Raw genomic sequence first — 27,708 nt, 5'->3', positions numbered from 1 at the left:
AGAGGACACTCTACAGTTTGACATATACTGCAACTGTTGGACAATATAATGTGCTTTGAGGCTTTTTAGTCGAGAATGTAATTGTTTAGATTGCAACTATGCAGTTTATTTATAAGGATAGTGCCTTTTAAAATATTTATAATTTCTGAGAGACTGTGCGTCGGCGGCCATTAGCCTGTCATTGAGCAGACCAAAGACATTGTCCATCCACAAGATGGCGACGGAGACTGCATAATAAGCCCTTAGAAGCAAAAAACAGCATAATTTCTAACTACAGCTGATCAAAATCATTATTGTCTAAGTCGATCTCTCTCTTTTGTATGGTGTAGTGCTGTATTTATACTATATAACTGTAGTGTACTGAGTGTAAGATGGGACTGCTGTGTTGGCAGAAAGAAAGAAGAAATGCTGGCATATGTTTAGTGTTTTTCCTTATCACAAACACAACAGCAATCTGGTAGTCAGGGCTTACTTATTGTGATATCTTGATTGCAACAGAAAAATACTGTAGACTGTAATAGACTGTAATACTGTAGGGAGATATCTCTGTAGACTGATTCATGCCGTTCAGCTTTATAATCTTAATATGTGAGCAAAAGCACCTGTTTTGTCATCACTTTAGACATTACGCTTAGAATTATTCAAACACTAGCTCTAAAGTGACAGTGGTGAATTAGTAACGGCTTCTGCTGTTCTGACTTCAGCTGCAAATGTGAATAAATCGCGGAAGAAAGTAGTTCCTAATACAAAAGGGTTTTTAGACTCTCCATGTTTGATTTTCTTTTTTTATACACGATTATGCCGTCGAACTGTTGTATAAATGCAATATCACACTCGTAGCAGTGAAATGTGGCTGTATATCGTCACTGGTGGGATGCTAAGAAAGGCGTAGGTGCAGTTTTAAGGAATAGCCATGTCAATAAAGGCTTTTTAATATTTTTTTAACATTTTTTGAGTGCCTTAGACTTACTTTTGCTGCTCATTCTGATGAATCCCTTACCCAAAGTGAACTGACACATTAATTAGGCTACCCCTGAGCACTTTTTGTTTGATTTTGGATGTTACTTGTTTTTGAATGAACATTTGTGAAATGTTTTGTGAAGTATTATAGAAGTATTATAGAACAGAATTAGTATTATAGAAAAAAGTTTAAAAGTAAATCTACAGCATTTTTAATGGTGTAATCAATACTTTTTTATATTTAGTATTTGACAAAAATATGTACTTTTTAGTGCTAGATGCAGATTCTGATGTCAGCCAAGGACTTATATTATACAAAAAACAACTAAAAAAAGCATCAAATTTTTCAACAGCATCAATTTAATCAGTCATGTGGATGTGTAACTTTATCGTCAGCATTTTCTAAAAAATTACAATTTCTATACCAAATTGTCTTTTTATGGTTTTTCCCACACCAGATTCATCTGAATTGACAACTATAAATAACCTACTCTTGCAATGCCTTTCAGAGAGTAATATATATTTTTTTAAAAAGAGCCTATGTTTACTACAGTTAGTTTACTTATAAACAAGAGCTCAAAGCACATTGTTAAGTCTCCTCAATCAATTTGATCGAGCTCAATCCAAATTAAATTTCAATCGGACTTAAAGGATGGCACTGGAAAGACATGATATGTTACATGAATGTCATTTCTCTAGTCAAAATCAATGCAGTTGATTAATTATTGAGTGCCAAACGACATGATCATGCATCTGTACAGACCCATCCCCCCAAAAAACACAAGACTATAAAGATTGACAACTGACTATTCTGACAGGAAGGCGGGACTTCCTATGGCAGCCAATGCTGAACTTTGCACATTTCTCCATTCATAGTAATGCAAGTGAACTGTCTTTGTATATTTAAAGTCTTTGTAAATACTTTGCAGTGCCATTCTAACATATGCTTTATATATTATGAACCTGCATATGTTTATTTCCATCTTGTCAGTGGAGAAGACTGAATGTTTACTAAACATTTCCTAAATAAGCTCTTGTGACATACTGTACTGTCCGCTTTGTTTTTATATACAGTATGTCAATGTCAATTCTACTCATGGTAACTCCAATGATGTTATCAGTGGTTCTGAATCTCTGGTTATGAATTATCTCTAGTTCTAAACACAGCGACTGTATAAATATTCATGTAGACGTGGTCAAGATGATCTCCTGAAGTTCAAATTGAGCAGAAGAATGGGGTTTGAATGGGAACTTTAAATGTGGCATGGTGGTTTCTGCCAGATGGGCTTATATGAATATTTCAGAATCTGTTTTTCTTCTGGGATTTTCACACACATATCTAGTATAAATGTCAATTGAGCTGCAGAGGAAGCCGCAGAGGAAACTGTCCAGAATGGTTCAGCTAATAGAAAGACAACAGTAACTCAAATAACCACTCATTGCAATGGAGCTCTGCAGAAGAGCATCACTGAACACACAACACATCAAACCTTGAAGCAGATGAACTACAGCAGATCACATGGTGACACTCCTGCCAGATAACAACAACAAACTGAGGCTAGAAATCACACAGGCTCATCGAAAAGAAACAACTGAAGACTGAAAATTTTGACTGGTCTGAAAGGTCTCGGTTTCTGCAGCAATTTTTTTTATGCTAGAATCATAAATTGGCATAAACATCATGAATTCATCATGATCATGATCTTGATCATCATCTTGCCTTGTTTCAGTAGTTCAGACAGCTAGCAAGTGGTGATAATGAAGTTGTAAAGATGTTTTTGGCACACTTCTGGCTACTTAGTACCAATTGAGTAGCATTTAAAGACCTCAATCTACCTGAGTATTACTGTGGCATTGTTACATAATAAAAAGCATAATCACCTACAAAATAACACCTTCATTTCTTTTTTTAATTTATATTTTTTGATATTGGATTAATATATTCACAATTTTAATCCAGCATTTTCTCTAACACTAACCCATTATTATCACCTTGAAGAGATCCTAAGAATAAACCGGGTTGTGAGGGGCCTATCAGTTGTATCTTACCCAGGAATTAAAGAATGTGTTTAAAGACAATAATTTAAGCACCTTTTTAAGAATTAAACAGGTTCTGAAAGGGGATCACGTCTAATAATAGTAATAGATAACAGTAAGGTGTACCTAATAAAGTGGCTAGTATTAGTAGTAGAGGGTGTAGTTTTTTTTTACCACAAACATTTTTAGATATTTATTTATTTCAACACAGCTAAACAATGACAGAACTTTTATTTTATGTTTGACTGTCTGTTAGATCACATTCTCCACGCCAGATAGATCCAGCCCCGGACACCAGATCTTGTCAGGAAATGTCAGTTTCTCCAGGTATCTGGACAACAAGTCAGCAGAGTTTTCAATATTCAAACCTGTTGACTAGTATTCAACTGAATTAACAGTCTACTATCAATATAGGAGTCGACTGTGGAAGGAAGCCAGAGTAGAGCAGAAGCAGGAGACGAAGAGTTTATAATAAATGAGCAGGATTTATAGAATAATCTTAGTTGCATGTGTTCCAGTGCTCGTCTGAACAGCACAAATATAACAAATGTTATTATACATCAGCCCACAACACCTTGAATTAGAGACATACCCTCATATCTCATATCAGTAGAGGGAAACATTTCATGACACACCATCACTATAAGACTAAACAATGGAAAAAGCACTAAAAGCAGAACAAATATTAAGAAATATACACTGTAAAACCTAAAAAGTCAAGGCAACTCAAACCATTTGAGGAAACCGATGGCAACATACCATTTTAGTTCAAAAACTGATTCTAATGAGTACTGTGAACTTTATCCATTTGAGTAAAAGATGCAATTTGAGCACAGTAAAGCCCGAGAACTCAAACCAACACAGTACTGTAAAATCCAATAAGTTACTGAGAACATACTCCATTTAAGCTGAAGTAATGAGGTATTTAATAAATTCATTACCTTCAACGCTGAGTTCAAACCTCTTTTCAAATGAGTAGAATGAACTTTCAGTAAATTTTGAGTTAACTACACTCATTTCATTTGATTAAGTTGACTGTTGGGTTTTACAGTGTATAAAATAAAGAAATCAAATCAATAAATGATTAATATAATAAATGATAAACATAAATGAATTAAATATAAATCAAATAAATGGATGACTAAATGAATCACTAAGATTTATAAAGGATTATCTAGCCATTAAGCTATCAATGCAAAACAAATAATAAAAAAACAAAACAAAACATAATATAATATAATATTGTCACGGATTGGTCAGGCTCTCACGATCCCCACTCACGAAGATCACCATCACCTGACTTCTAATGAGCACACAGCTGCATCACATTCACGAGCACCAGATAAAAGCACAGCACTCCAGTCGCTCATTGTCCGGGCTCGTCTCGACGAAAGCGGACAACTGAGCGACCACTCAGCGTAGTCATCCTCAGCTAAAACAAACGCTTTACTTACCTGTTCTCTTTGTATTCCTCCTAGTCTTCCTGGTCCACCCGAATCGTCCTGTCTTCCAGTCCTTCCAAGTCTGTGTCATCCTCTGTCAGCTGTATCTGGTGTGTGCTGTCCATCCTCGTGTATTCCTGTTACCCAGCCACGGAGGAAAAGACCCCAACATCATTCCTGATCCTCCTGGCTATCCTTCATGTGCTCCTTGTTGTCATTTAATAAACACCCTAACGTTTCCTTACCTCTGTCTCCTGTCCGCTTCATAACAGAAGCCCGGACCAATAACGACGACAACATGAGCACCCCCGATCACTTTCAAGAGCTGGTGGACCAGTTGAAGCGGATTCTACAGCCACCAGCTCCACTTTCCAACGCACCACCAGCACCGAGCACTTCCGCCTCCACAGTTTCTTCTTCGGCCCTTCCTTCCAGTCCCATGGCCCGACCAGCGCCCTACTCAGGCGGAGCGGGGGAGTGCAATGGTTTTCTGTTACAATGTTCCCTCATATTCGAAATGCAACCTTCTCTATATCCCACAGATAAGTCAAAGATCGCCTACATCGTATCACTACTCTCTGGGCCTGCACTTAAATGGGCTGAGACGATCTGGAACCAAGCCGGGCCGGTCATGAATTCCATCACTACCTTCACGGAGTATTTCAAAGAGGTGTTTGGACGTTCTGATGGGGAAGTAGCCGCTGGAGAGCAGCTGTATCATCTAAAGCAAGGTACTCTATCTACACAGGAATATGCTCTCCGGTTTCGCACTCTAGCAGCTGCAAGTGGATGGAATGAGAGATCGTTGTTGACCACGTACCGGCTCGGCTTGGAACCCACTCTCCGAATCCAGCTGGCCACATTAGATGATACTATGGGTCTGGAGAGATTCATCCAACATTCTCTCCGATGTTCCGATCGTCTCCGTTCCTATCAACAGGACACCATCACCCCCTCGTCTGCACTCCTCCAATCGCCTGAGTCAACAGCCTCTCCAGAACCAGAACCCATGATAATAGAGTCTGGAAGACTGACATCAGCGGAACGACAGAGGAGGCTGACCCGGGGTCTGTGTCTATACTGCGGTGTCAGTGGACACACCCGTATGGAGTGTCCCCTTCGTCCCATTCGGACTTCAGTGAGTGTATTCAGTACGAATATTGAACAATGTAAACCACTTACTACCACCGTACAAATAACTACTGCCTCTATTTCTCTCCTTGTCACAGCCCTCATCGACTCCGGGTCAGCAGGGAACTTCATCTCCCAATCCCTCTGTCGTCAACTCCACCTACGTACTGAGGCGTCCTCGCATATATACCAGATACAACCGATAACCCAGTGCACTCGATCTTCGACCCGTATCCATCGACAATGCGAAGACATCCTTCTTCAAGTGGGGTTGTTACATCAAGAGAGGATTCAATTTCTGGTTCTGGAGGGTGCAAATATGGACATCATTCTAGGGCGCCCGTGGCTGGTGAAGCACGATCCCATCATCTCTTGGGGCACAGGAGAGATAAAGAAATGGGGATCTGGATGTACACCTACCTGTTTTCCAAATCTCCCTCTTCAAGGTCGGAACCCCATTTCTTTGTTTACAACATCGGTCGAGAGTCCTCCTGAGAAGCAGTCTATCCACATTCCTAAGGAGTACAGCTCCTTTCATGATGTCTTCTGCCCCAAGAGAGCTTCCCAGCTACCGCCGCATCGGCCATGGGACTGCGCGATCGACCTAGTTCCAGATGCCCAGTTGCCAAGAGGTAGGATCTACCCGCTCTCGCTTCCAGAGAATCAGGCAATGGAAGATTACATAAGGGAGGCTCTGAGTCAGGGGTACATACGTCACTCAAAATCACCAGCCGCCTCAAGCTTCTTCTTTGTGGCCAAGAAGGACGGAGGGCTGCGTCCATGCATCGACTACAGGGGCCTAAATAACGGTACAGTAAAATACCGATATCCCCTTCCTCTGGTACCAGCCGCTTTGGAACAGCTCCGAGAAGCTAAAGTCTTCACTAAATTGGACCTCCGCAGCGCGTATAATCTGATAAGAATACGTGAGGGGGACCAATGGAAGACAGCATTCGTGACCCCTACTGGCCACTATGAATATGAGGTCATGCCTTACGGTCTGGTCAACGCCCCCTCCGTATTCCAAAACTTCATTCATGAAGTCCTCCGGGAGTTTCTTCACCACTTTGTAATAGTGTACATAGATGACATCCTCATTTACTCCCGGAGTGAGGCCGAACATCGCCAACACGTTGCGGAGGTCCTACACACATTGAGAGAACATCACCTCTACCTCAAAGCGGAGAAATGCTCATTCCACCAGAAGTCGATTCATTTCTTGGGATACATCATTGACCAAACCGGTATACGTATGGATGGGAAGAAAATTGAGGCTGTTCTATCCTGGTCAGAACCCACTTCCATTAAGGAGCTCCAGAGGTTTCTTGGGTTTGCTAACTTTTATAGACGGTTTATCAAGGACTACAGCAGGATTACATCACCTCTCACTAATCTCCTCAAGGGTAAACCCAAAGGACTGGAGTGGACCAAAGAAGCAGCCGCAGCCTTCCGCCTTCTTAAGAAGGAGTTCACAAGGGCCCCACTCCTGACTCATCCTGACCCAAATCTTCCTTTCGTGGTGGAAGTGGACGCATCCACCACCGGCGTCGGGGCAGTATTATCCCAACATCATGATACACCGCCCCGACTGCATCCCTGTGCCTATTTCTCTCGGAAGTTGAGCCCGGCGGAGCAGAATTACAGCATAGGAGACAGGGAGCTTCTAGCAATCAAGCTAGCCTTGGAGGAGTGGCGTCACTGGTTGGAGGGAGCCAAACATCCGTTCCAGGTGATCACAGATCACAAAAACCTCCAATATATCAAAGAGGCCAAGAGACTATGTCCACGTCAAGCCAGATGGTCACTTTTCTTCTCACGTTTTGATTTCTCCATTCCTATCGTCCAGGACCCAAGAATCTAAGAGCAGACGCTCTCTCTCGTTTACACGAGCATCACGATCATGAAGAACTCCCAACGAAGATTCTTCCCGAACACATCTCCATTTGTCCGATCACCTGGAACGCTCCTCCAGTCGTTGCCACTCCGGAAGCCCCTGCTCCGCCGGGATGCCCTCCTCATCGGCAGTTCATACCACCTGAACACCGGGTAGATCTGATCCACTCCTTACATACCTCGCTAGGCACTGGACATCCAGGGATCAACAATACTCTCTCGCTAGTATCCCAACGATTCTGGTGGCCAAACATGGCAAGGGATGTGAGGCAATATGTTCAGGGCTGTAAGGACTGTGCCCAATCCAAGAGCCCACGTCATCTACCCGCTGGAAAGCTCCATCCCTTGCCGATTCCGAACCGTCCCTGGTCACACCTAGGAGTGGACTTTATCACTGACCTCCCCTCGTCAGAAGGTAATACCTGTATTCTAGTCATCGTAGATAGATTCTCAAAGTTTGTCAAACTAATCCCTCTGAAAGGTCTTCCCACAGCCTTTGAAACAGCCGACAATATCTTTAATCAAGTCTTCAGGTCATTTGGTATTCCAGAAGATATTGTGTCGGACAGAGGTCCACAGTTCATCTCACGTCTATGGAAAGCCTTCTTCAAGCTCCTAGGTGTGGCCGTCAGCCTCTCTTCTGGATATCATCCCCAAACCAACGGGCAGACAGAGAGGAAGATTCAGGAGGTGGGACGGTTCCTGAGGACCTTCTGCAGTGGTCACCAGAGCTCCTGGAGCCAGTATTTGGGCTGGGCAGAATATGCCCAAAATTCACTGCGGCAACCCTCCACCGGACTCACGCCATTCCAGTGCGTCCTGGGCTTCCAACCACCGCTCTTTCCCTGGGATGGCGAACCATCTGATGTCCCCGCAGTGGATCACTGGTTCCGGGAGAGCGAGAGAGTCTGGGACGAGGCTCATCAACATCTGCAGAGGGCAGTCCGTCGAAGCAAGGTAACCGCCGATAGAAGAAGGTCTGAAGAACCCAGATACACACCCGGACAAAAGGTGTGGCTATCCACCCGGGACATACGCATGCGACTGCCCTCTCGCAAGTTAAGTCCCCGATTTGTTGGTCCCTTCACCATCGTGGAACAGGTTAACCCCGTCACCTACAAACTACAATTACCCTCTCACTACCGTATTCACCCTACATTCCACGTATCACTCCTGAAACCCTATCACGATCCTGTTCTTCCCTCCACAGAGCCTGACCACGAAGAGGAACCCCCTCCTCCACTGCTCCTAGAAGAAGGAGCCGTCTACGCAGTGAAGGAGATCTTGCGTTCCCGACGTCGTGGTGGCCAGTTGGAGTACCTGGTGGACTGGGAAGGGTACGGCCCCGAAGAAAGGACATGGGTTCCCAGAGCTGATATTCTCGATCCTAGTCTCATGGTGGAGTTTCATGAGAGCCACCCTGAGTTCCCAGCGCCTAGAGGCAGAGGGAGACCACCACGGCGTCGGAGGTGTCGGCCCTCAGGAGCGGGCCCTGGGGAGGGGGGTACTGTCACGGATTGGTCAGGCTCTCACGATCCCCACTCACGAAGATCACCATCACCTGACTTCTAATGAGCACACAGCTGCATCACATTCACGAGCACCAGATAAAAGCACAGCACTCCAGTCGCTCATTGTCCGGGCTCGTCTCGACGAAAGCGGACAACTGAGCGACCACTCAGCGTAGTCATCCTCAGCTAAAACAAACGCTTTACTTACCTGTTCTCTTTGTATTCCTCCTAGTCTTCCTGGTCCACCCGAATCGTCCTGTCTTCCAGTCCTTCCAAGTCTGTGTCATCCTCTGTCAGCTGTATCTGGTGTGTGCTGTCCATCCTCGTGTATTCCTGTTACCCAGCCACGGAGGAAAAGACCCCAACATCATTCCTGATCCTCCTGGCTATCCTTCATGTGCTCCTTGTTGTCATTTAATAAACACCCTAACGTTTCCTTACCTCTGTCTCCTGTCCGCTTCATAACAAATATAGAATTGATTTCATTTAAAGCAAGCACAGATTATCCCAAATTTCAGATTCTACATGTCCCATTAAGAATGGTCCCTACAACACAGCAAAAAACCTGACTGTAGTAATTTCTTAGGGATGCCCTGACAAAAACTTCCAAAAATCTTCTTCCAGAAACAAAACACAAAAATCAAGTTAACTATTAACTATTTTCAAAAGAAATGCATATACAATAGTTCTACTGACATTAACAGCAGTGAATAGTGGACACACATTTGTTCTTTATAGGGACTTTCCATAGATGTAATGTTTTTCACACTGTACAAACCGTGTATTCTTTCACCAACCCCAACCCCTAAACCCAACCTTTCACAGCAAACAAGCTGCCTTATTACATTTTCAAAACACTTCATTTATAAGCTACTTTCCTAATGGGGGACCTAAGGGTGAACATTTACTGCTATTGCACACAAGGTACACACACACATTGGGCACACACCCAGAGCAGTGGGTAACTGTCTTTCTGTTTAAAACGAGACAGATTTTTGGTGAAATTGTGTGTGTGCTTAAATTTTATGCAACCAGTTGTTTGCTCAATCATTTACTGATAGAAATTACACACTTCAGTTTTAAACTTCATAACAGAATCTAAAAAAAAAAAATTGTGAATATATATTTACTGAAAATCACGCAATAAAAAGGCTATCTTTGCTATATTTACACACTGACTCTAGTGGAATGTCTATAAATTACAGACCAACACATATGAGCCTTCATTACCAGCCATATTCCCAATGGAGAGCAACTACAAAGACCTGCATTAGCACAACAGCAGGGTTTGAGTGGGGCTATGATTTGTGGGAGTACAGTATTGAATATGCATGTGCATATGCACACACTCATATCTAGGTATGGGATCTGCCAGTATAAGCCCACTATGCTTGATTATCAGATCTACGGGGAGTACGGGAAAGAATGAAAAGATGGCAGGATGTTGGCACAGTGCCCACCACTGTGGGTGTTGGGTGATATTACCCATGCAACAGATCTCTGATCAGTTACACAGTTTCTCCAACAGTATGTTGGTTAGACTGAATATGAGATGCTGAGAGTAAATCAGTCTTAAAGAGCAACCACTGCAGAGCATATGAACGTCAACATGGATAACTTGTGGTTAGAAAATGGAAATCTATTCCAGACAGTCAACAACCACATTGATATATCTTTGATGAAAGAAACTAAAGCCTGCTTTTGTGCCTGCACACCCCCTAAAAGCCAAATCCAGCACCTCTGAAGAGAAAGGGCAAACTGTTCGTGTGGTTCTGGATGACATTTTAGAGATGAAGAACGTTCTGTTTACTTCTGTTTTACTGATTTGAATGAAATAAGTGAGTGCTAACCTTTGCCAGTGTGATATTTATCAAACTGTACTCACTTATGAGACAAAAGATCATTTGCCCACACAGTCTGGAGTGTGCAACAACATATGGTACGGAGGAAACCATATCTGTAACACTTTATCAGTGATAAGCTGAAATAATAACATTTAGCTTTCAAGATTTTCTTCGGCTGAAATTTTTAGCACATTCCTTGATATCCATTAGGAATGAGGAAATGACTTGATTTATAAATGAGATGGGAAAACAAGATGGTAGAAGAGTTTTGCACGCTGGAGGACAAAGAGATGTGAAGGGTGTGGTGCTTCTGGAGGAATTTTTGCCTTCAGTAATCAGCAGAGGAGCACAATGAAGGTCTCGACAGCTCCTTTGTCGAGAAAGATGCTCCTACAGAGACACAGGATGACTTATGTCTTGATCGAATTTCAAAAAGCACTGAAATACATCTCATGGCATTCTACCACATAATAAGACATGTGGAGGATCACATGCCGCTACCACCTCGAGCACTTATGATCATATATAGTGTAAAATGTGTAATTTCTGCCACACTAACAGCATCAAACTGAACTGCAAAAAAAGTACTGGTCATTTCAGAAGTGAAAGGTGTTCACATCTGTCAAATCTGTAATATACTCATTCATTCATTCATTTTTTTTTCAGCTTAGTCTCTTTATTAATCCGGGGTCGCCACAGCGGAATGAACCGCCAACTTATCCAGCACGTTTTTTTACGCAGCGGATGCCCTTCCAGCTACAACCCATCTCTGGGAAACATCCATACACACTCACACATTACGGACACTTTAGCCTTCCCAATTTACCTGTACCGCATGTCTTTGGACTGTGGGGGAAACCGGAGCACCCGGAGGAAACCCACGGGAACGCAGGGAGAACATGCAAACTCCACACAGAAATGCCAACTGACCAAGCCGAGGCTCAAACCAGCAACCTTCTTGCTGTAAGGCGACAGCACTACCTACTGCGCCACTGCGTCGCCCTGTGATATACTCTTTGTACTCATTTTGGCTTCAAAAATAGATTAAATATAAAAACAATACTCAAATAATACCCATGCTAATACCAATAACTGAAGTTTTATAGTTAGCATGAATGTTGTTTTTAGTGTACCCTGAATAAATTAATTAAATCATTTTGACAGCAAACTCTGATTTAGTTTTAATCAGTCTTTTGCAGTTTAGTTATATTTAGGCTTCATATTTATCTGAGTAGTTTAAACAGAACACCAGTGTTTCCAAACTAAAAACGTTTTCAAAATGCTCTATTTTTGCAGGTCAAAGATGACAAAACTGAAGCATTTTAAAATTAAAACCCAATAGTGCAAACAGCACCTGAGCGGCCGATTTTTTTCTGTTCTTAAACAGACCTATTTCTATATTTATATTGTTTCTTAGTTTCGTGCTGATCAAAACTGGCCACTTCATAGGGCCCATTGGCATGAAAGATTTTTAAAAATACAACTGATGGGCACAATTATTCTATAGGGTTGGGCGATGTCGACCAATTTAGCATTGTACGATGTCTAATGTAAAACATCGCAATGGCATCGTCGTTGTAGGCGGCAGTGAATTAATTATTTATGATTAATTAATTAATTAATAACAAATTAATTATTTGTAGCCTACCATTTCAACTACCTGACCCGCATGGTCTTTGTTTTACCCATAACCAAATCATAAATAAATAAACAAAAGTTACACACAAATTACATCCTGTCAATCACTTTTTCCGCGATACTCTGGCATGAATAGGCAGAGTGATCTGTGTCGTTATAATGGAGTCGACAAACTTGGTTGGCAAAATTGTTGAACAAGCAACAGCAACCAACCAACAGTATCTGAGGTTTTTGCTTAAATTACTAAGTACAAGCGTGAAAGCGAAAGATTAAAGCAGTGAAGCAGGTTACCTGATAGATTCAAAAGACCAAAGAGTCATTAGAGACAAGATTAATTAAATATCACGTTTAACAACTATAGTGAGACGCGATCCAGCGGTACATCCTTGATAAACTGCCAGACGTGCACTGCTCTCTGGGGTTTTGTGCTCAAGCACTCGCTGACTGCCTGAAGCTCAGAGGTGCACATATGCTAGAGAGCATGACAGAGTGTGTGTGTGAGGTCACGTGATGTGCGTTTTTAGCGGTATAGTGTGGAAGGAGGGCTTTTCAGAATTGCTAGATGAAACACCAGTGTGGACGTGGAGTGTTTTCGTTCTAAAATGCCGTTTTAAAACTAAGACGTATTAGTGTAAACGGGACATAAGTGTGTGTTTTTCGCGAGCTGGTTGCTGCTGTGACGGGGGCAGGGTGGAGGATCGCAATGCTGGCTCATGATCGTGATGTCTATCGGCCATCGGCGATGGATGATGGCATCATCTATCGACCCAACCCTACTCTGAAATTATCAGGGCATAGGGATGAGCGCTTCAGAACGGAATCCACCCACAGACACCAATGAAGCGGCTCCATATTCATCTTTCCTTGACCGTTATGTGCTTTAGCGCCACCACATTGCATTTACTGTAATTTCAGCATCTCTAGGAATGTCATTGGTTGACCAGTTATTGATGTACCACATCAAAATTAGGCACTTTTTATTATCCAAGTCTGCACAAGCCTTAAATCAACAGATAAAGTGTAAAAGTTTTGACAATTTCTTTTTATAAATTGCTGAAAATCTCATTGTAATATTGCTAAACAAAGACAGAACTATTATTTTGTATTGAACTATCCCTTTAAGAATCAACAACACACACACACACACAAAGTAACTGCTTAGGGATGCCCTGACAAAACCCCACTCACAGTTTCTTCAGGAAACAAAACACAAAAATCAAGTTAACTAATAACGATTTTCAAAAGAAAACAGTCCAGAATTTTTGGCAGAACGCGGCCACAGAGAATTACCTTGCAACCACCTGAAACACAAACACGGCAACTGCGCGAATGTCTGCAAAAATCAATAAAGATTTTAGAGAAAGTGATACAGATGAAGGGCCTGAAGTCCCGGGCTCCCTCTGAACGGGCCGCTAGCCAAGCCTGAAAGCGGGGCATGAGGGAGATGTGGGAGGAGAGCCGGAGACCGTGGGGGGAAGGGGGCAGACAGCAAGACCCGAGGTGCTACTATTGTGCTGGATGATTTCTGTAACATGAGCAACCTACTAACTCACACACATCAGAAGAAGAAGAAAAAAAAACATCCACATCTGCCTACTCAGAAATGAGTGAGCCACCAGGTGCTCGCAGCTGTCTGTGGATTTGACCGAAAACAGAGATGGAAAACGATAAAGACGGACAGGTTTCGGGGGATGAGAGCTAGTGATTTAGAGAGGAGATTTTGGAGAAAACATTATCCGAGTACTTCCGAAATCCCCCCCTTTGCATTGTGGGGATTTTCTGCCAGATCCTGAATCGGTTCCTGGGCAGTGTCCCACAGATGGGGCTCTCTCAAAAACGACGGCCTGTGTTCAACCAATTAAATAGCACATTTTGGACGGGTGTGCTAAGCTGGTTATGAGTGTGGAGAATAATAATGAGATAAAGGCAAAGAATCACAAGGGACATGGTCTGCAAAATTAAGCCTTTTATCAGCTCATACTATGTATTTCCTATTTATTTTAATGGCATTAGAGAAACTGTCTACAGCTGTGGCTTGAACACTGTTGCATGAAGCATAAAATTGCTATTGATCCATAAGCAGATTATTCTGACTTAGCAGCATTGGTTGAGAAAATATTAGTGTGCTTTTTTATGTCAAACAAAGTAATAGGAATCAGCAGGCAATTAAATATTACAACGTTAAAAGAATAACTCAGTAAGGTACTAATTTACTGATGTAAATGTCATTTCAAACTGGTATGACTTTATATGTTCATTCATTTATTTATTTCTTTTCGTCTTAGTCCCTTTATTAATCTGGGGTCGCCACAGCGGAATGAACCACCAACTTATCCAGCACATGTTTTACACATCAGCTGCCCTTCCAGCCGCAACCCATCTCTGGGAAACATCCACACACACTCATTCAAACTCATACACTACGGACAATTTAGCCTCCCCAATTGACCTGTAACGCATGTCTTTGGACTGTGGGGGAAACCGGAGCACCAGGGGAAACCAACGTGAGCGCAGGGAGAACATGCAAACTCCACACAGAAACGCCAACTGACCAAGCCGAGGCTCGAACCAGCAACCTTCTTGCTGTGAGGCAACAGCACTACCCACTGCGCCACTGCGTCATGCCAGTTATTTTTATATAAAACACAAAAAAAGATATTTTTAAAAATGTCTAGGCTGCTCATTTCAGTAAAACTACATAAATCAATTAAAATGATTAAAAATCATTTAAAGTTTAAAAATGTAGTCTTTAATGTGTCAAATTGAATTTAAGTTATATATAGAGAGCATTATTGCAAGTGTTAATCATAAGTGTTAAACTTAAAAGTGTCAATCAGCCTTAATGAAAATTAAATATTAAAATTTGAGTGAAATTATCTTCCATCATTCACCATCGCAGATATATTTATGTAAATCTATCTATCTATCTATCTATCTATCTATCTATCTATCTATCTATCTATCTATCTATCTATCTATCTATCTATCTATCTATCTATCTATCTATCTATCTATCTATCTATCTATCTATCTATCTATCTATCTATCTATCTATCTATCTGTCTCTCTGTCTCTCTGTATCTCTGTCTGTCTATTTATCTGTCTGTCTGTCTGTCTGTCTATCTACCTATCTATCTATCTATCTATCTATCTGTCTGTCTGTCTGTCTGTCTGTCTGTTTGTCTGTCTGTCTGTCTGTCTGTCTGTCCGTCCGTCCGTCCGTCCGTCCGTCCGTCCTCCCGCCCATCCATCCATCTTTGTCTGTCTGTCTGTCTGTCTGTCTGTCTGTCTGTCTGTCTGTCTGTCTGTCTGTCTGTCTGTCTATCTATCTGTCTCTGTCTGTCTATTTATCTATCTGTCTGTCCGTCCATCTGTCTGTCTGTCTGTCTGTCTGTCCGTCCGTCCGTCTGTCTGTCCCTTCCTCCCTCTCTCCATCCATCCATCTATCCATTCATCCATCCATCTATCTATATCTATCTAATATACAGAAAAAAAACTATAAAGATTCAAAATTTGTTTTTATAATTTATCATTTTTCGACTTTGATATATTTTCAATATATAGATGAATCATATGGACCGCTTTTATTGTGCTATTCAGATTCTGGAGCTTCATCCATCCTCATTCATTTCCATTGTATGCAAAGAACCAGCCAGAATTTTAAGGATGGAAAAACTCCTTTTGTATCCTGCAGAGCAAAATAAGTCAAACAGATGAGGACGTTTCAAGAGTAAGTGCTCTTTTTATTATTGAATACCCTGTATGAGGAAAAAACTAGGACAATTTAGCATGACAAATCTAATTTTGGATTCCTTTTACAGCTTTCTAAAAATTAAAATAAAAAGCGCAGTCTGTGAGAAAGTGAGAGAGAGGGGCAGACAGAGCTGGCACCCGTCCACTGTAAATTCTTCACCCCCTTCGTTGCACTTGGATGATTGTTATTCATTCTCACGCTTCATTAATGTGGTCAGTCTCCACATCTGACTTTGATAAACATGCCATTGCTACATGCCACATGAGCCTGTCTCTTTACAAATTTATTCAGTAAGCAGAATTTGGAATTTTGATCCATCTAATGTGCGACGATGGCAGACCGTGCCATGTAGAACTGCAAGAATCTCCACAGATCATTGAATGAAGCAACATAAAAACTGGCTGGCAGCTGAAGCGGCCCCTGTCGGATCATGGCCACAGCAAGTTTGACACACTTCCCAGAAAATACTAACATTAAAAAGTAAGCCAACAGAAAATGTAGAGCAGCCAGCTTGGATTCCTTCACAAAATGGCCTTTTTTTAAAACAGTCAGGCCTCCCCTTGTTCAAATACAGCTCGGATAAAGACTATAGATGACAAATACTGAGCCTTTTCTTGTCAATGACACAATTGGCAAGTCACAAAAGTCTTTGATAAGCGCTATCTCCACCAGATAGTGATCTAAGCCTGTAAACTCACCTGTGGATCTGAGACACCTCCGACTACCATCCCCCTTTCTGCCTGCTACCAAAGGATTTAACCGAGGAATGCCGATGCCATTGTTTTGGCTGAACTCAAAGCGGGTGACTTCAAAAAGTGGCCCGCGGTGCTGTCGTCTAGCCTGTGTCTCGGCTCATCACTGCAGCCGAAGGATCAAAACCTCGACTTCAGGGACGTGATCAAAAGAGATCTAATACTCAATTATGCTTGAGAGTGAAGGGCTGCTCTCTTTGATTGAGCACCGATTGAGTGTCTCGTTGGGATTCATCTTTTGTTCAAAATCATTTTTATAGGGGAAATGGTATAAACCCTGTTAGAGTTACTGACCTTACAGAGAAGCCATATGATGAAATCACAGGATTAAATCACAAGGGTTTATATGTTTTAAAAGCACACGTTTTCACATATACAGTTGAAGCCTTCTGTATATTTTTTCCCCAATTTCTGTTTAACGGAAAGAAGAATTTTTTTAAACTTATTTTTAAACATTTAATAACTCATTTCTATCAACTGATTTATTTTATCTTTGCTATGATGGCAGTAAATAATATTTGACTAGATATTTTTCAAGACACTAGTATTCAGCTTAATGTGCAACTTAAAGGCTTAACTAGGTTAATTAGGCAAGTTAGGGTTATTAGGCAAATCATTGTATAAAAGTGGATTGCTTTATAGACAATGAAAAAATATATAGCTTAAGGTGGCTAATAATATTGACCTTAAAATGCTTTAAAAAAATGAAAAACTGCTTTTATTCTAGCCAAAATTAAACAAATAATAATTTCTCCATGAGAACAAATATTATAGGAAATACTGTTTAAAATTCCTTGCTCTGTTAAACATCATTTGAGAAATATTTGAAAATGAAATAAAATTCAAAGGAGGGCTAATAAATTTGACTTCAACTGATGATTCATCAGAAAAATCTACCTCCTGCCACTTTTCCAAATGATCAACTAGAAGTCAAATTATTATTTGTTGCTCTAAATACTTAACACTTTATACTTAAATACTTCAATTGTAAGATTCTACAAATTTTTACTGTTGGATTTGATAAATTATTTGTATTTAATTGTTAAAAAGAATAGTCTATGAGTGTTAGGGCTGAAAGGGCATCTGCTGCATAAAAAAGCATATGCCAGAATAATTGGCGGTTCATTCTGACTGATAAATTAGGAACTAATTTACAAGGAAAGTGAATGATTGTTAAATAAAAGAACTTACAATATATATATATATATATATATATATATATATATATATATATATATATATATATATATATATATATATATATATATATATATATATTAAAATGCATATATGTCATGCATATGCATATATGACATGTGACAAAAATAAACAGTATCTTTAGAAATAAATCTGGCATGAATTGGAAAGGCACCTACCCTCAAAATAAATATTTCAAATATTATTGTTAACAATTAATTTTTGCATGTCTTTTTTAAATTTTAACCTTATAATTTATCATTAAAATCTCATCACAGGTTACTTCAGTAGGAATGAAATTTATTTATAAGGTGATGTTGACTGCGTAAACTCCGCCCCTTTCCTACAATCAACCAATCCACAGAGACTAAGTTTCTGCACTACAATTTTTTTTTATTTTCCATATACAATTTAACCTAAAACAGTCATTACTATAAGAAATAAATCATCTGTGCTTTCTTTTACATCACAAATGAGCACTAAGTTAAAGAAAAACAATCCTCACATTAACGTCACATCGACCAAATGTATAAAAGTGATGACATATACAAGATACATCATTTGCAACTGTATACACTGCACACCAGCACAGAATGAAAGGTGAATAAATGCATCAGTATATCTGTAAATGTAGATATGAAGTATATTATGGTGTGCACAATCCTAACACAAAACATGCTTGCATGTTTACAATCAATAACACAGTTTTATTCAGTTAATTGCCTTCTTGCTGCCCCCTGCTGGTTAAACTCATTAAAACTCGGCATGATTGGATTAGATTAAAGATTAACTCTTAAACTCAAGACAAACCACTTCTAATCATTCAGATATCTCATATTAAACACTAATAAGCATGAACTTGGGGTCAAAACAATACATCGTTGAACATAATGACAACTGAATCCCAATTATGCAAGGCGCAACCTTCATCTAATCCACATGTTGTTGTTCACTGAAGCCGAACACCAAACCAACAATGCCGATTATCCCTATTGAGGTCTTTAGTGATATGCACCTTCAAAACAATGAGCCCACAGGCTTCAATGTGACACTCAATGTCAAGTGTGACAGACAGGGCTCAACCCTGGGCATAGAAAGCCCTTCAGAGAAGGAACAGCCGCTCGATTGTATGGCCTCCGCTGTGGGTCATGAGCTGCTATGGGAAGCAGGAAGTCCAACGCAAGGCATCTTTTTTGTCCCTGGCAAACAAAGCAGCTCATATGAAATGGAGGGAATGAGTGTGGACATCTGAGCTAAAAATGCATATTTTTGCGGATGCCTGTAGTAGGATTGTTCATTGAAATTTCACTGTATTTTTTTACTTTGATTGACAGGGCCTTGACATTGAGATATATTGCACTGTGGCCTTGAAAGATGCCAAATATGTCAGTTACAATTTGATTAATAACATAACTACAATATTGAATATTATGATAACACTGTAGATTAGGTTATAATTCATGCTATTACCTTACCTGCCTATTATTAAGATATTAACTGTTCATTAATGGTTATAAAGTATGATCTTATTCTGCATTCCTAATCCAAAACCTAAACCCAACTTCTAGCTTACTAACCATTAATAAACACCTAATTAGTGGTTTATTAAGCTAGTAGCATTAGTTAATGGTTTGTTAATACAGTAAATTGTGACTTGAATTAAAGTGTTACCAATTTTATTAATGTAAACGGGATTAACAGTACATTATGATTATGGTTTGCTAAAATAAGAGGGAATCAGTGTGATAGTTTACACAGAAAAGGAAAAAAATACAAGCAATTGACTAACAATTTCTAATTTATTTTAACCTAATAATAATAAATGTGTTCTTAGGTATAAATGCATGTATATATGCAACCAGGCTCATTCTGATAATGTACCCCTATATACATTTTTGGAGAGCGCCAAAGAAGTCGCAGTAGCTACGTTTTTTTGCAGTTTTTGTTTTCCTGAATCCACCAGAGACCGCTGCGTACGCTTTTTCAGATCTCAAATATATCTCGCGAGTGCCATTCGAGCCGGCTATTCTTGCGTAAATCCACCAGAGGTCGCAGTTGACTGACTGACTGACTGACTGACCCACCCTCCTCTTTCCCTAAACTCAACCAATAGTGTTTTCAAAACCACAGATTGACGCGCCACCTCACACACTTCGACAGTTTTAAAAAGCAATCCAGAAAAAGAAAAGCCCTCACCTGACTTTTGCCACATTTTCAGATTTTACCACATTCTCACCCTGTTATTTACTTGTTTATTTTTTGGCTTCTGTTTTTGTCTTACCCACTTTCTTTAACTGTTATTCACCAGACTTAAACCCCGTCATCGTGGTCAACTTCTTTTTGCATCTAAAGTCCGCCGACATACATGGCGAGCTAACTGGACTAACTGGTAACAGCGGGAAAGCCGTCCATATGGAGGTAAGCGGTCAGCTGATAAGCGCGAAAAGAAACAGCGTCATACTGCCCCGTAGCATTCGTTTAAAGGACGAAATTCAGCCATAAGTAGCTCTGGCTACATAATTTGCGATCTCCGGAAATGTATATAGGGCTTCGTTTTCAGAATGAGCCTGTGTTGTATATATGTGTGTGTCACATAGTAATGTGTTGATTTAATCAATATATACTAAATCAATATATCAATGTATATTCATATGTACATTTATAGTTTGATACTATTTTATTTTTAATTTTTATTTTGCATGTTTATTAAGATAAATTGGCTAACTGTGAGACAATATTTGATTAAATTGTCATTATTGTGTCATTAGACATAATATAGTGACTAATGTGAATGAAATTATTATTATTATGTATTTTTATTCTCATCATCATTACATTATTATTAGCATTTTAGTGTGAAGACGCTAACAATCCACACTGAAATATTACAAATGCAGATACATGAATCGTAATTTGATGATGATGATGATGATGATGATGATGATGATGATGATGATGATGATGATAGTTAATAATAACAATCATCATTTTTCAAAGTCTTTTTCCAGCACACACACACATCATCCACATCAGTCAGTACATCATTTCTAACAATGACATTTTGAATGTCAAGTTCTTGAATGAAAAATCACCCCTTACACTGAAAGAGCAAGGTGACCCCACTTAATCATAGGGATGTTATCTAGCAATGTGTTCAGTCAATAATCCCAGGACAGACAGCTTTACTTCATCTGCTGGGGGACTGGAGGGACCTTATTAACACAAGGCTGAACAGAAGGTATAAGGACAGGGGCTTGTTAAGAGCTTTTGGGGGAACCAACCTTACAGGACAGTGCTGATCCATTCTATACCGAGCAGAATATGAAAAAGGAGAAAACACGATGAGGACAAGGACAACAAAGGTAGATGGACGACACGACGGGGGTCAGATAAAGATGGACAAGCAGAGGATTATGCAGTGGGGGTCCTTCATCTGTTCCCTAATGAGAAGGGCTTGTTCTGTAGTCGTCTAGGTCATGCACTAAAGAGGGTACACCACTGAATGCAGCGAAATGTGCATGATCAAGGATGTTTGAACTATAGGTCTACCCAAAATGTGTGTGCAATGAATTGTTAATAAACTACTGAATTTTGCATATTGTGAACAGCTTACTTATCTCTGTGTGAAAATCTCTCACATCATCGCATTTTGAGCAGTCTAGGAAGAGTTCCACAGATTTTATCTGAGCACAGACACTCACGCACACACAAAGCCTGTATTTGTGGTTATATACAGATATACACACAGACACACACACACAAACAGGATATAAGTTTGAAATGTGTGTTTAAAATGTTAATATATGTGTTAATATAATGGAAATCCACCTGCTATTGTTTGGAAAAGCTTGCCATATTACACTGTTTGCAGTTACAGTTTACATCGGTTTTTTTTAAACATCTGAGGGTATAAGCAAGATTATAAACTGATTGTTTATATAGTATTACTACATTACTGTGTGCGTTATGTTGTGTGTCTGTTTGAACAAGTTCAACGCATTTATGAGCTCACGTGCAGTGTGTTGTGATGACAAACTTCAGTTTTCAAGCGAAAAACAAAGGTAAAAGGTTAAAAAAAGGCTTTACAAATGTGGTCTAGGCAACATGTAACTGTCGAAAACTCGACAATACACAGAGAACGTGTAACACAGCACTGTTTAAACACAAAATGACCGTACAGTATACAGTATCTGCAGCATCCCAAACATCCGCGTGCATCTCATTCAAACGCGCGCGGTCGAAACACTCTTCAGAAAGTTTCTCTCCAAAAAAATAAATAAAACAGCCACAAAAGCAGCACCGCAGGGAAAGAACGCGTGAACTTTTCTTACCTTGCCACGCAAGAGCGCACATTTGAAGAACAATCAGTAAAAGTGAAGTGCTTGGCAGAGCCATGTTCCTGAAGTTATCCATCTGAATGAAGCGCACTGAAGGAGCACGGGCGTTTTGGCCAGGAGGAGCGCGAGAGAGGGAGGGATTATTTGGACTGTCCTACTGCGAGTGGGAGGAAATTTTGCGACATTCAATTAATGTTCTCCTACAAAATAAATCCGGTTACAATCTAATTTTGGTCGGATGTTTTTAGTTTCTGGTAACTCAGCTTGCACGACTTGTGGTTATATGCTTTTAACAGAAAGCACGATTCTACTTTGCTTTGGGCATGTTAATGCATGTTACCACACATATGCCTTACTAATATTATTGTATATGGTATACACAGTGGTGTAGGTAACAAAGTAACATGGCAATTTACGTTGATACCAATCGTACCACTCAATTATCTTAATCGATGTGTTTATTCAAGCTGACATCGCATGAAAAACATTGATCTTGAATATGTTAGCACAAATTCTGATAGACTGTAGGGTTATTTTTCGTCATAAACTCCTATATTGTATGTTATCAATTGTAAGTCAACAAAAATCATAATAGAAATAAATTATTTGAATAATCATTATGCTACACTGCAAAAATGCTTTTCTTACTTACATTTTTTGGTCTGGTTTCTAGTCCAACTATCTAAAAATTCTTAAATCAAGAAGAGTTTTCTAGACAAGCAAAACAGTCTTGTTTTAAGATCAAATATGCCAAAATTAAGTGAGTTTTTTATTTAAAACATCAAAATAATCTGCCATTGGGGTAAAACAAATAGGCTATTATTATGTCAAAAGGAAAAACAAGATTATTTTTCTTACCCTATTGGCAGATTATTTTGCTTGTTTAAGAAAACACTCAATTAATATTGGCATATTGTTTCTGAAAATATATGTTTTACTTGCCTAGAAAATGTTTCTTGCTATAAGAATTTGTAGATATTTGGACTAGAAACAAGACAAAAAATCTAAGTAAGAAAAGCTTTTCTGCTGTGTTGTTGCCAAGCCAAGTTAATAAATTTGTTATATTAAAACAAAATTTGAGTACAGTTTTGAAAAAAATCTACAATACTATTTATTAGGTATGGGTTTTTGTAAAATGTTAGTATTTTCATTTCCCAAATTTCAGTCAGGGGCGTAGCAACCAGGGGATGGGGGGGGGTTCCGTACCCCTCACTTTTAGAGACAGTCCATTTAGAAACAGTTGATTAATAATTATATGAACATATGATTTTGATGAACGTATTTTTTTCCCCAAATTTCAAATAAGTGTATTGTTATTTAGAGCATTTATCTGTAATATTATATTACAATAATGGTCCATTAGTTAATGTTAGTATATGTATTTTCCATATGTAATGGTCCATTACTTAATGTTAGTATATGTATTTTCATTTGTAACAGTAAGTTACATTAAGATAACATTAGCTGAGTAATAATCTTGTAATGCATTTATTAATCAGATCAACATTTAAAAATGCATTATTAAAATCCAAAGTTGTGCTTGTTAACTTTAGTTATAGCACTGTGAGTTAACATGAACAAACATTATTAAACTTAAATAACAAATACGAACTAACATTATTTAACTTAAATAACGTTAACAATGTAATAAATGTATTATTAATTTTATAATAATAAAATAGACCTATAAATAGACCATTATAAATAGACCATTATTTTAAAGTTATACTCATTTATCTTTTTAAAATGAATCTGGGTCAGAATAACAAACATTTTTATTTTTTAATTGAAAATTAAGTGAATCCCACCCAAAAAAAAAAAAAAAAAAAAAAAAAAAAAAAAAAAAATATATATATATATATATATATATATATATATATATATATATATATATATATATATATATATATATATATATATATATATATATATATATATATATATATATGTATATATATATATATATATTACTCATAAATATAGTTAGTTTTAGTTTAAAGCTTTATTAATCCCCTTGGGGCAATTTATTCTGACATGGTGGTGCTTCACATATAACAAGAATGACGCACTTAACAGAATAAACATCAACACTTAACATCAAGTATAAAACAAAAAACTGAAAGAAAAAATTATAAATAAATCAATTAAAAAGGAGAAAAAAAATAATTAAAAAATTCAATAAAAAGAATAATATATATTTAAAAAAAATTATAATTAATTATAATACATAATAATTAACTATATAACTAGTGTAATCGAACTATGAGTTGTTCTAGTATTTGCATATTGTTTTCTGTTGCATTCATTAATTCTAGTGTCTATAATTGTAAGTTGCTTTAGAAAGTATCTGCCAAATGATTCAATTTAAATTGTAAATGTGAAAAATTTACAAATCAAAGCAGGTCGGTGTGACCTGGAACATAATAAGCAAAAGCTTAAAACCGCAATTAAACTATAATAGACAAAATAATCATCATTTATTTCCATTTCTCCTCTTCCCTAGTTTACTTTCTAATCCAGTAGTTTAATAAACTTGCCTTGTACATCATGAATACTGTTGGCTGTTGCACATTCTGTTGTTCCTGTTTTGTAACCATCTGCTAAATGCATAAATGTAAATGATCATTTTCTGGCAAGGACTTTCTCCTGGAGCCATGTCTTTTAAAAAACCAAAAAAAGCCCTATTCTCCCCATGAGATAAAAAAATAATGTTTGCATTGTTCAGGAAGGGTGTTGTTGATGGTTGTGTGTTGGTTTTGGAGATGGACTTCATCCAACACAATGCGTCAGCACACAGGTTGTTAACAACCTCTACTGCTATCAGCACTCCTCTATCACCTTAGCTAACAGCTGCTGGAGGGGGGCTCTCTGTGTGCGTGTGTGTGTACTGGTTTTGGTGGTTTACAAGGACAGTTTTTTTTTGTAAATTGACATAGGTATGACAGTTGTATAATACTATGGGGATTTGTAAAAATATACCTGATGTCCTTGTAATTCAAAATGCTTAAAATCATACAAAACAGGGTCTTTTAACATTTAAATTTGCCACATGTTTTTTGTAAGAGTTGGACTTAGCGTATAAAAAAGAGTTGGATAGTTTATAAAGAGTTCGTTAGCGTATAAAATACATTATGCCTAGAGAGTCTCTGTAAACTTCTAATACCAAAGGTGTGTGTGTGTGTGCGCGTGTGTGTGGGGAGAGAGAGAGAGAGAGAGAGAGAGAGAGAGAGAGACAAGAGAGGGGTAGTGGAGGTCTGTCTCTCCAGCTGTCCACCCAGACTCTTGTCATCATTCCATGTGCCTTGTACTCAAAACTGGGGCATAAAATAACACAACATTCATTCATGAACTTGTGTACGTCTTGAGGGCAATTGAAGTAAACAGATTTGTGGTTTTTCCTCAATAGTGGAGCTTGAGTGTGAGATTGCAGCATAAATAAATGAAGATTTGTATAAAATATTTTAACTTTTGAAAGTATTGTTTGCTTAAACACTTAAAGTATTGTTCACAAAAAAAGCTAACCCACTAGGTAAAATTAAAAGCATTACTTTTCTCAAATTTGTATTTTGATTTAAACCTGTTTTCATGTCACATGAAAAACTACTGCTTATGTTCTATTTGTTTTTATCTATTACTAATATGATTTTGATTATCATTTTGCATAACATTTATAGCCATTCTGAAAAGCACCAGCAGATTATTGAAAATAAAATAACTAATAATTGCATAGCCTAATATAGTTTCACGAGTTCACACTTGCAATAGTTTCAGAATAAAGCGTATTTGGCGTGCTGTCCGGGGAGAGGGCTCTGAGCTCGGGGAAGACACCCAAACTCGAGTTATTCCTCTTATCAGGAAACAGAGAGGAATAGGGATTCGAGCGAAGTATCTAGCCCGACCCCAGAACGCTCCCCTCGGGATTGTAATGCTTAAGAGGTGAGGTGACGGGGTGGTGGAGGGATGCTAAAGTCGTAAGATGCTGCAGGTAAGACAGCTTTGGTATATATAGGGGTTTGGTCAAGAACTGATTGGATAATAGAATAATTGTCAATGACGTATTTGATACTGAAACTTCTGCGCGTGCTCCTCCCGAAATTTGTTTATAAAACATCACTTAGTCCAAAGTACATTTTTACTTGGATTCTGATTTGAAGTTGAACTAAAATAATTGACTTCATTCACGGTCTATAAAAACTATATTTTAACATTATTAACCAATATTAACCAATATTTGACTTTCAAACAAGTCAAAACTATAATTTTAGGAAAACTTATAAATTTAGCTGTAACAAATTACATTAATTTAGCTTTAATCAAATTAATGGGTAAAAAATATTTTTTTTCCATAAGAATCTACATTACATCAAAGTTTAAAGCAGCATAGGCTCATTCTGAAAATGTAGCCCATATAAATTTTTGGAGATCGCGAATTATGTAGCCAGAGGAATGTATGGCTGCATTTTGTCTTTAAAAAGAATTATACAGGGCGGTATGATGCTTTTCCTTTTCACGCTTACCAGCTGACTGCTTACTTCCATATGGACGGCTTTTTCTGCTTTTACCAGTTTGTCCAGTTGCTCGCCATGTACATCAGTGGACTTGAGACAGAGCGGAATTGACAGCTACAACGGGATTCGAGTCAGGTGAATAACCAGAAAGTTCCAGAAAGCAGGTAAGACAAAAACAAAAGCTAAAAAATAAAATATACAAGTAAATAACAGGATTAGAATCTGCTTAAATCTGAAAACGTGGTAAAAACCACTTTTTCTGGATTGCTTTTACAAACACTATCAGTTGGGTTTAGGGAAGGAGGAAGATGGGTCAGTCGATCAGTCAGTCAGTCAGTCATTCGACAACGGCCTCTGGTGGACGAGAACAGCAGGAGTGAATGGCACTCATGTGAGAAATTTGAGAGCTGAAAAAGCGTACACACGGCCTCTGGTTGATCCGTGAAAACAAAAACTGCTTAAAAAGTACCTCCAGGGACGTATTCCGCTCTCTCCAGAAATGTATATAGGTGTATGCAATCAGAATGAACCTGGGTTGGTTTAAAAAAGTGTCTTAATAGTAAACAATATAATTACATTCTGGAAATGCATTTTTTTCTTGACCACAATAAATAGTTTTGATTTAGATAAATCAAATTTATCTAATAGTTTGAGAAAAAGATAAATTATACTTTGAGAAAAAAATTGCTGTAACAATTTACAGT

The 27,708-nt window shown here is 38.6% G+C and overlaps 1 protein-coding gene across 3 annotated transcripts in view; it reads right to left on the bottom strand.

The window, feature by feature from the left end:
- mcama (melanoma cell adhesion molecule a) overlaps positions 1-22,628 on the bottom strand; it is a 116,103-nt gene extending 93,475 nt beyond the window's left edge. For 2 of the 3 annotated variants that reach the window (XM_056458552.1, XM_056458551.1), the window contains exon 1: positions 22,491-22,616. In XM_056458552.1, the coding sequence (XP_056314527.1) occupies positions 22,491-22,572 (82 nt within the window). In that variant the 5' untranslated portion in view covers positions 22,573-22,616. Of the gene's footprint in view, positions 1-22,490 lie in introns of all 3 variants that reach the window. The other variant, XM_056458553.1, reaches the window with a different exon arrangement.
- Between the last annotated feature and the right edge of the window lie 5,080 nt (positions 22,629-27,708).

Source organism: Danio aesculapii, chromosome 5 (assembly GCF_903798145.1).
Source record: "Danio aesculapii chromosome 5, fDanAes4.1, whole genome shotgun sequence".
Lineage (NCBI taxonomy): Eukaryota > Metazoa > Chordata > Actinopteri > Cypriniformes > Danionidae > Danio > Danio aesculapii.
Note: the sequence above shows the minus strand (reverse complement) of the source record. Positions and strands in the feature narration are given on the sequence as shown.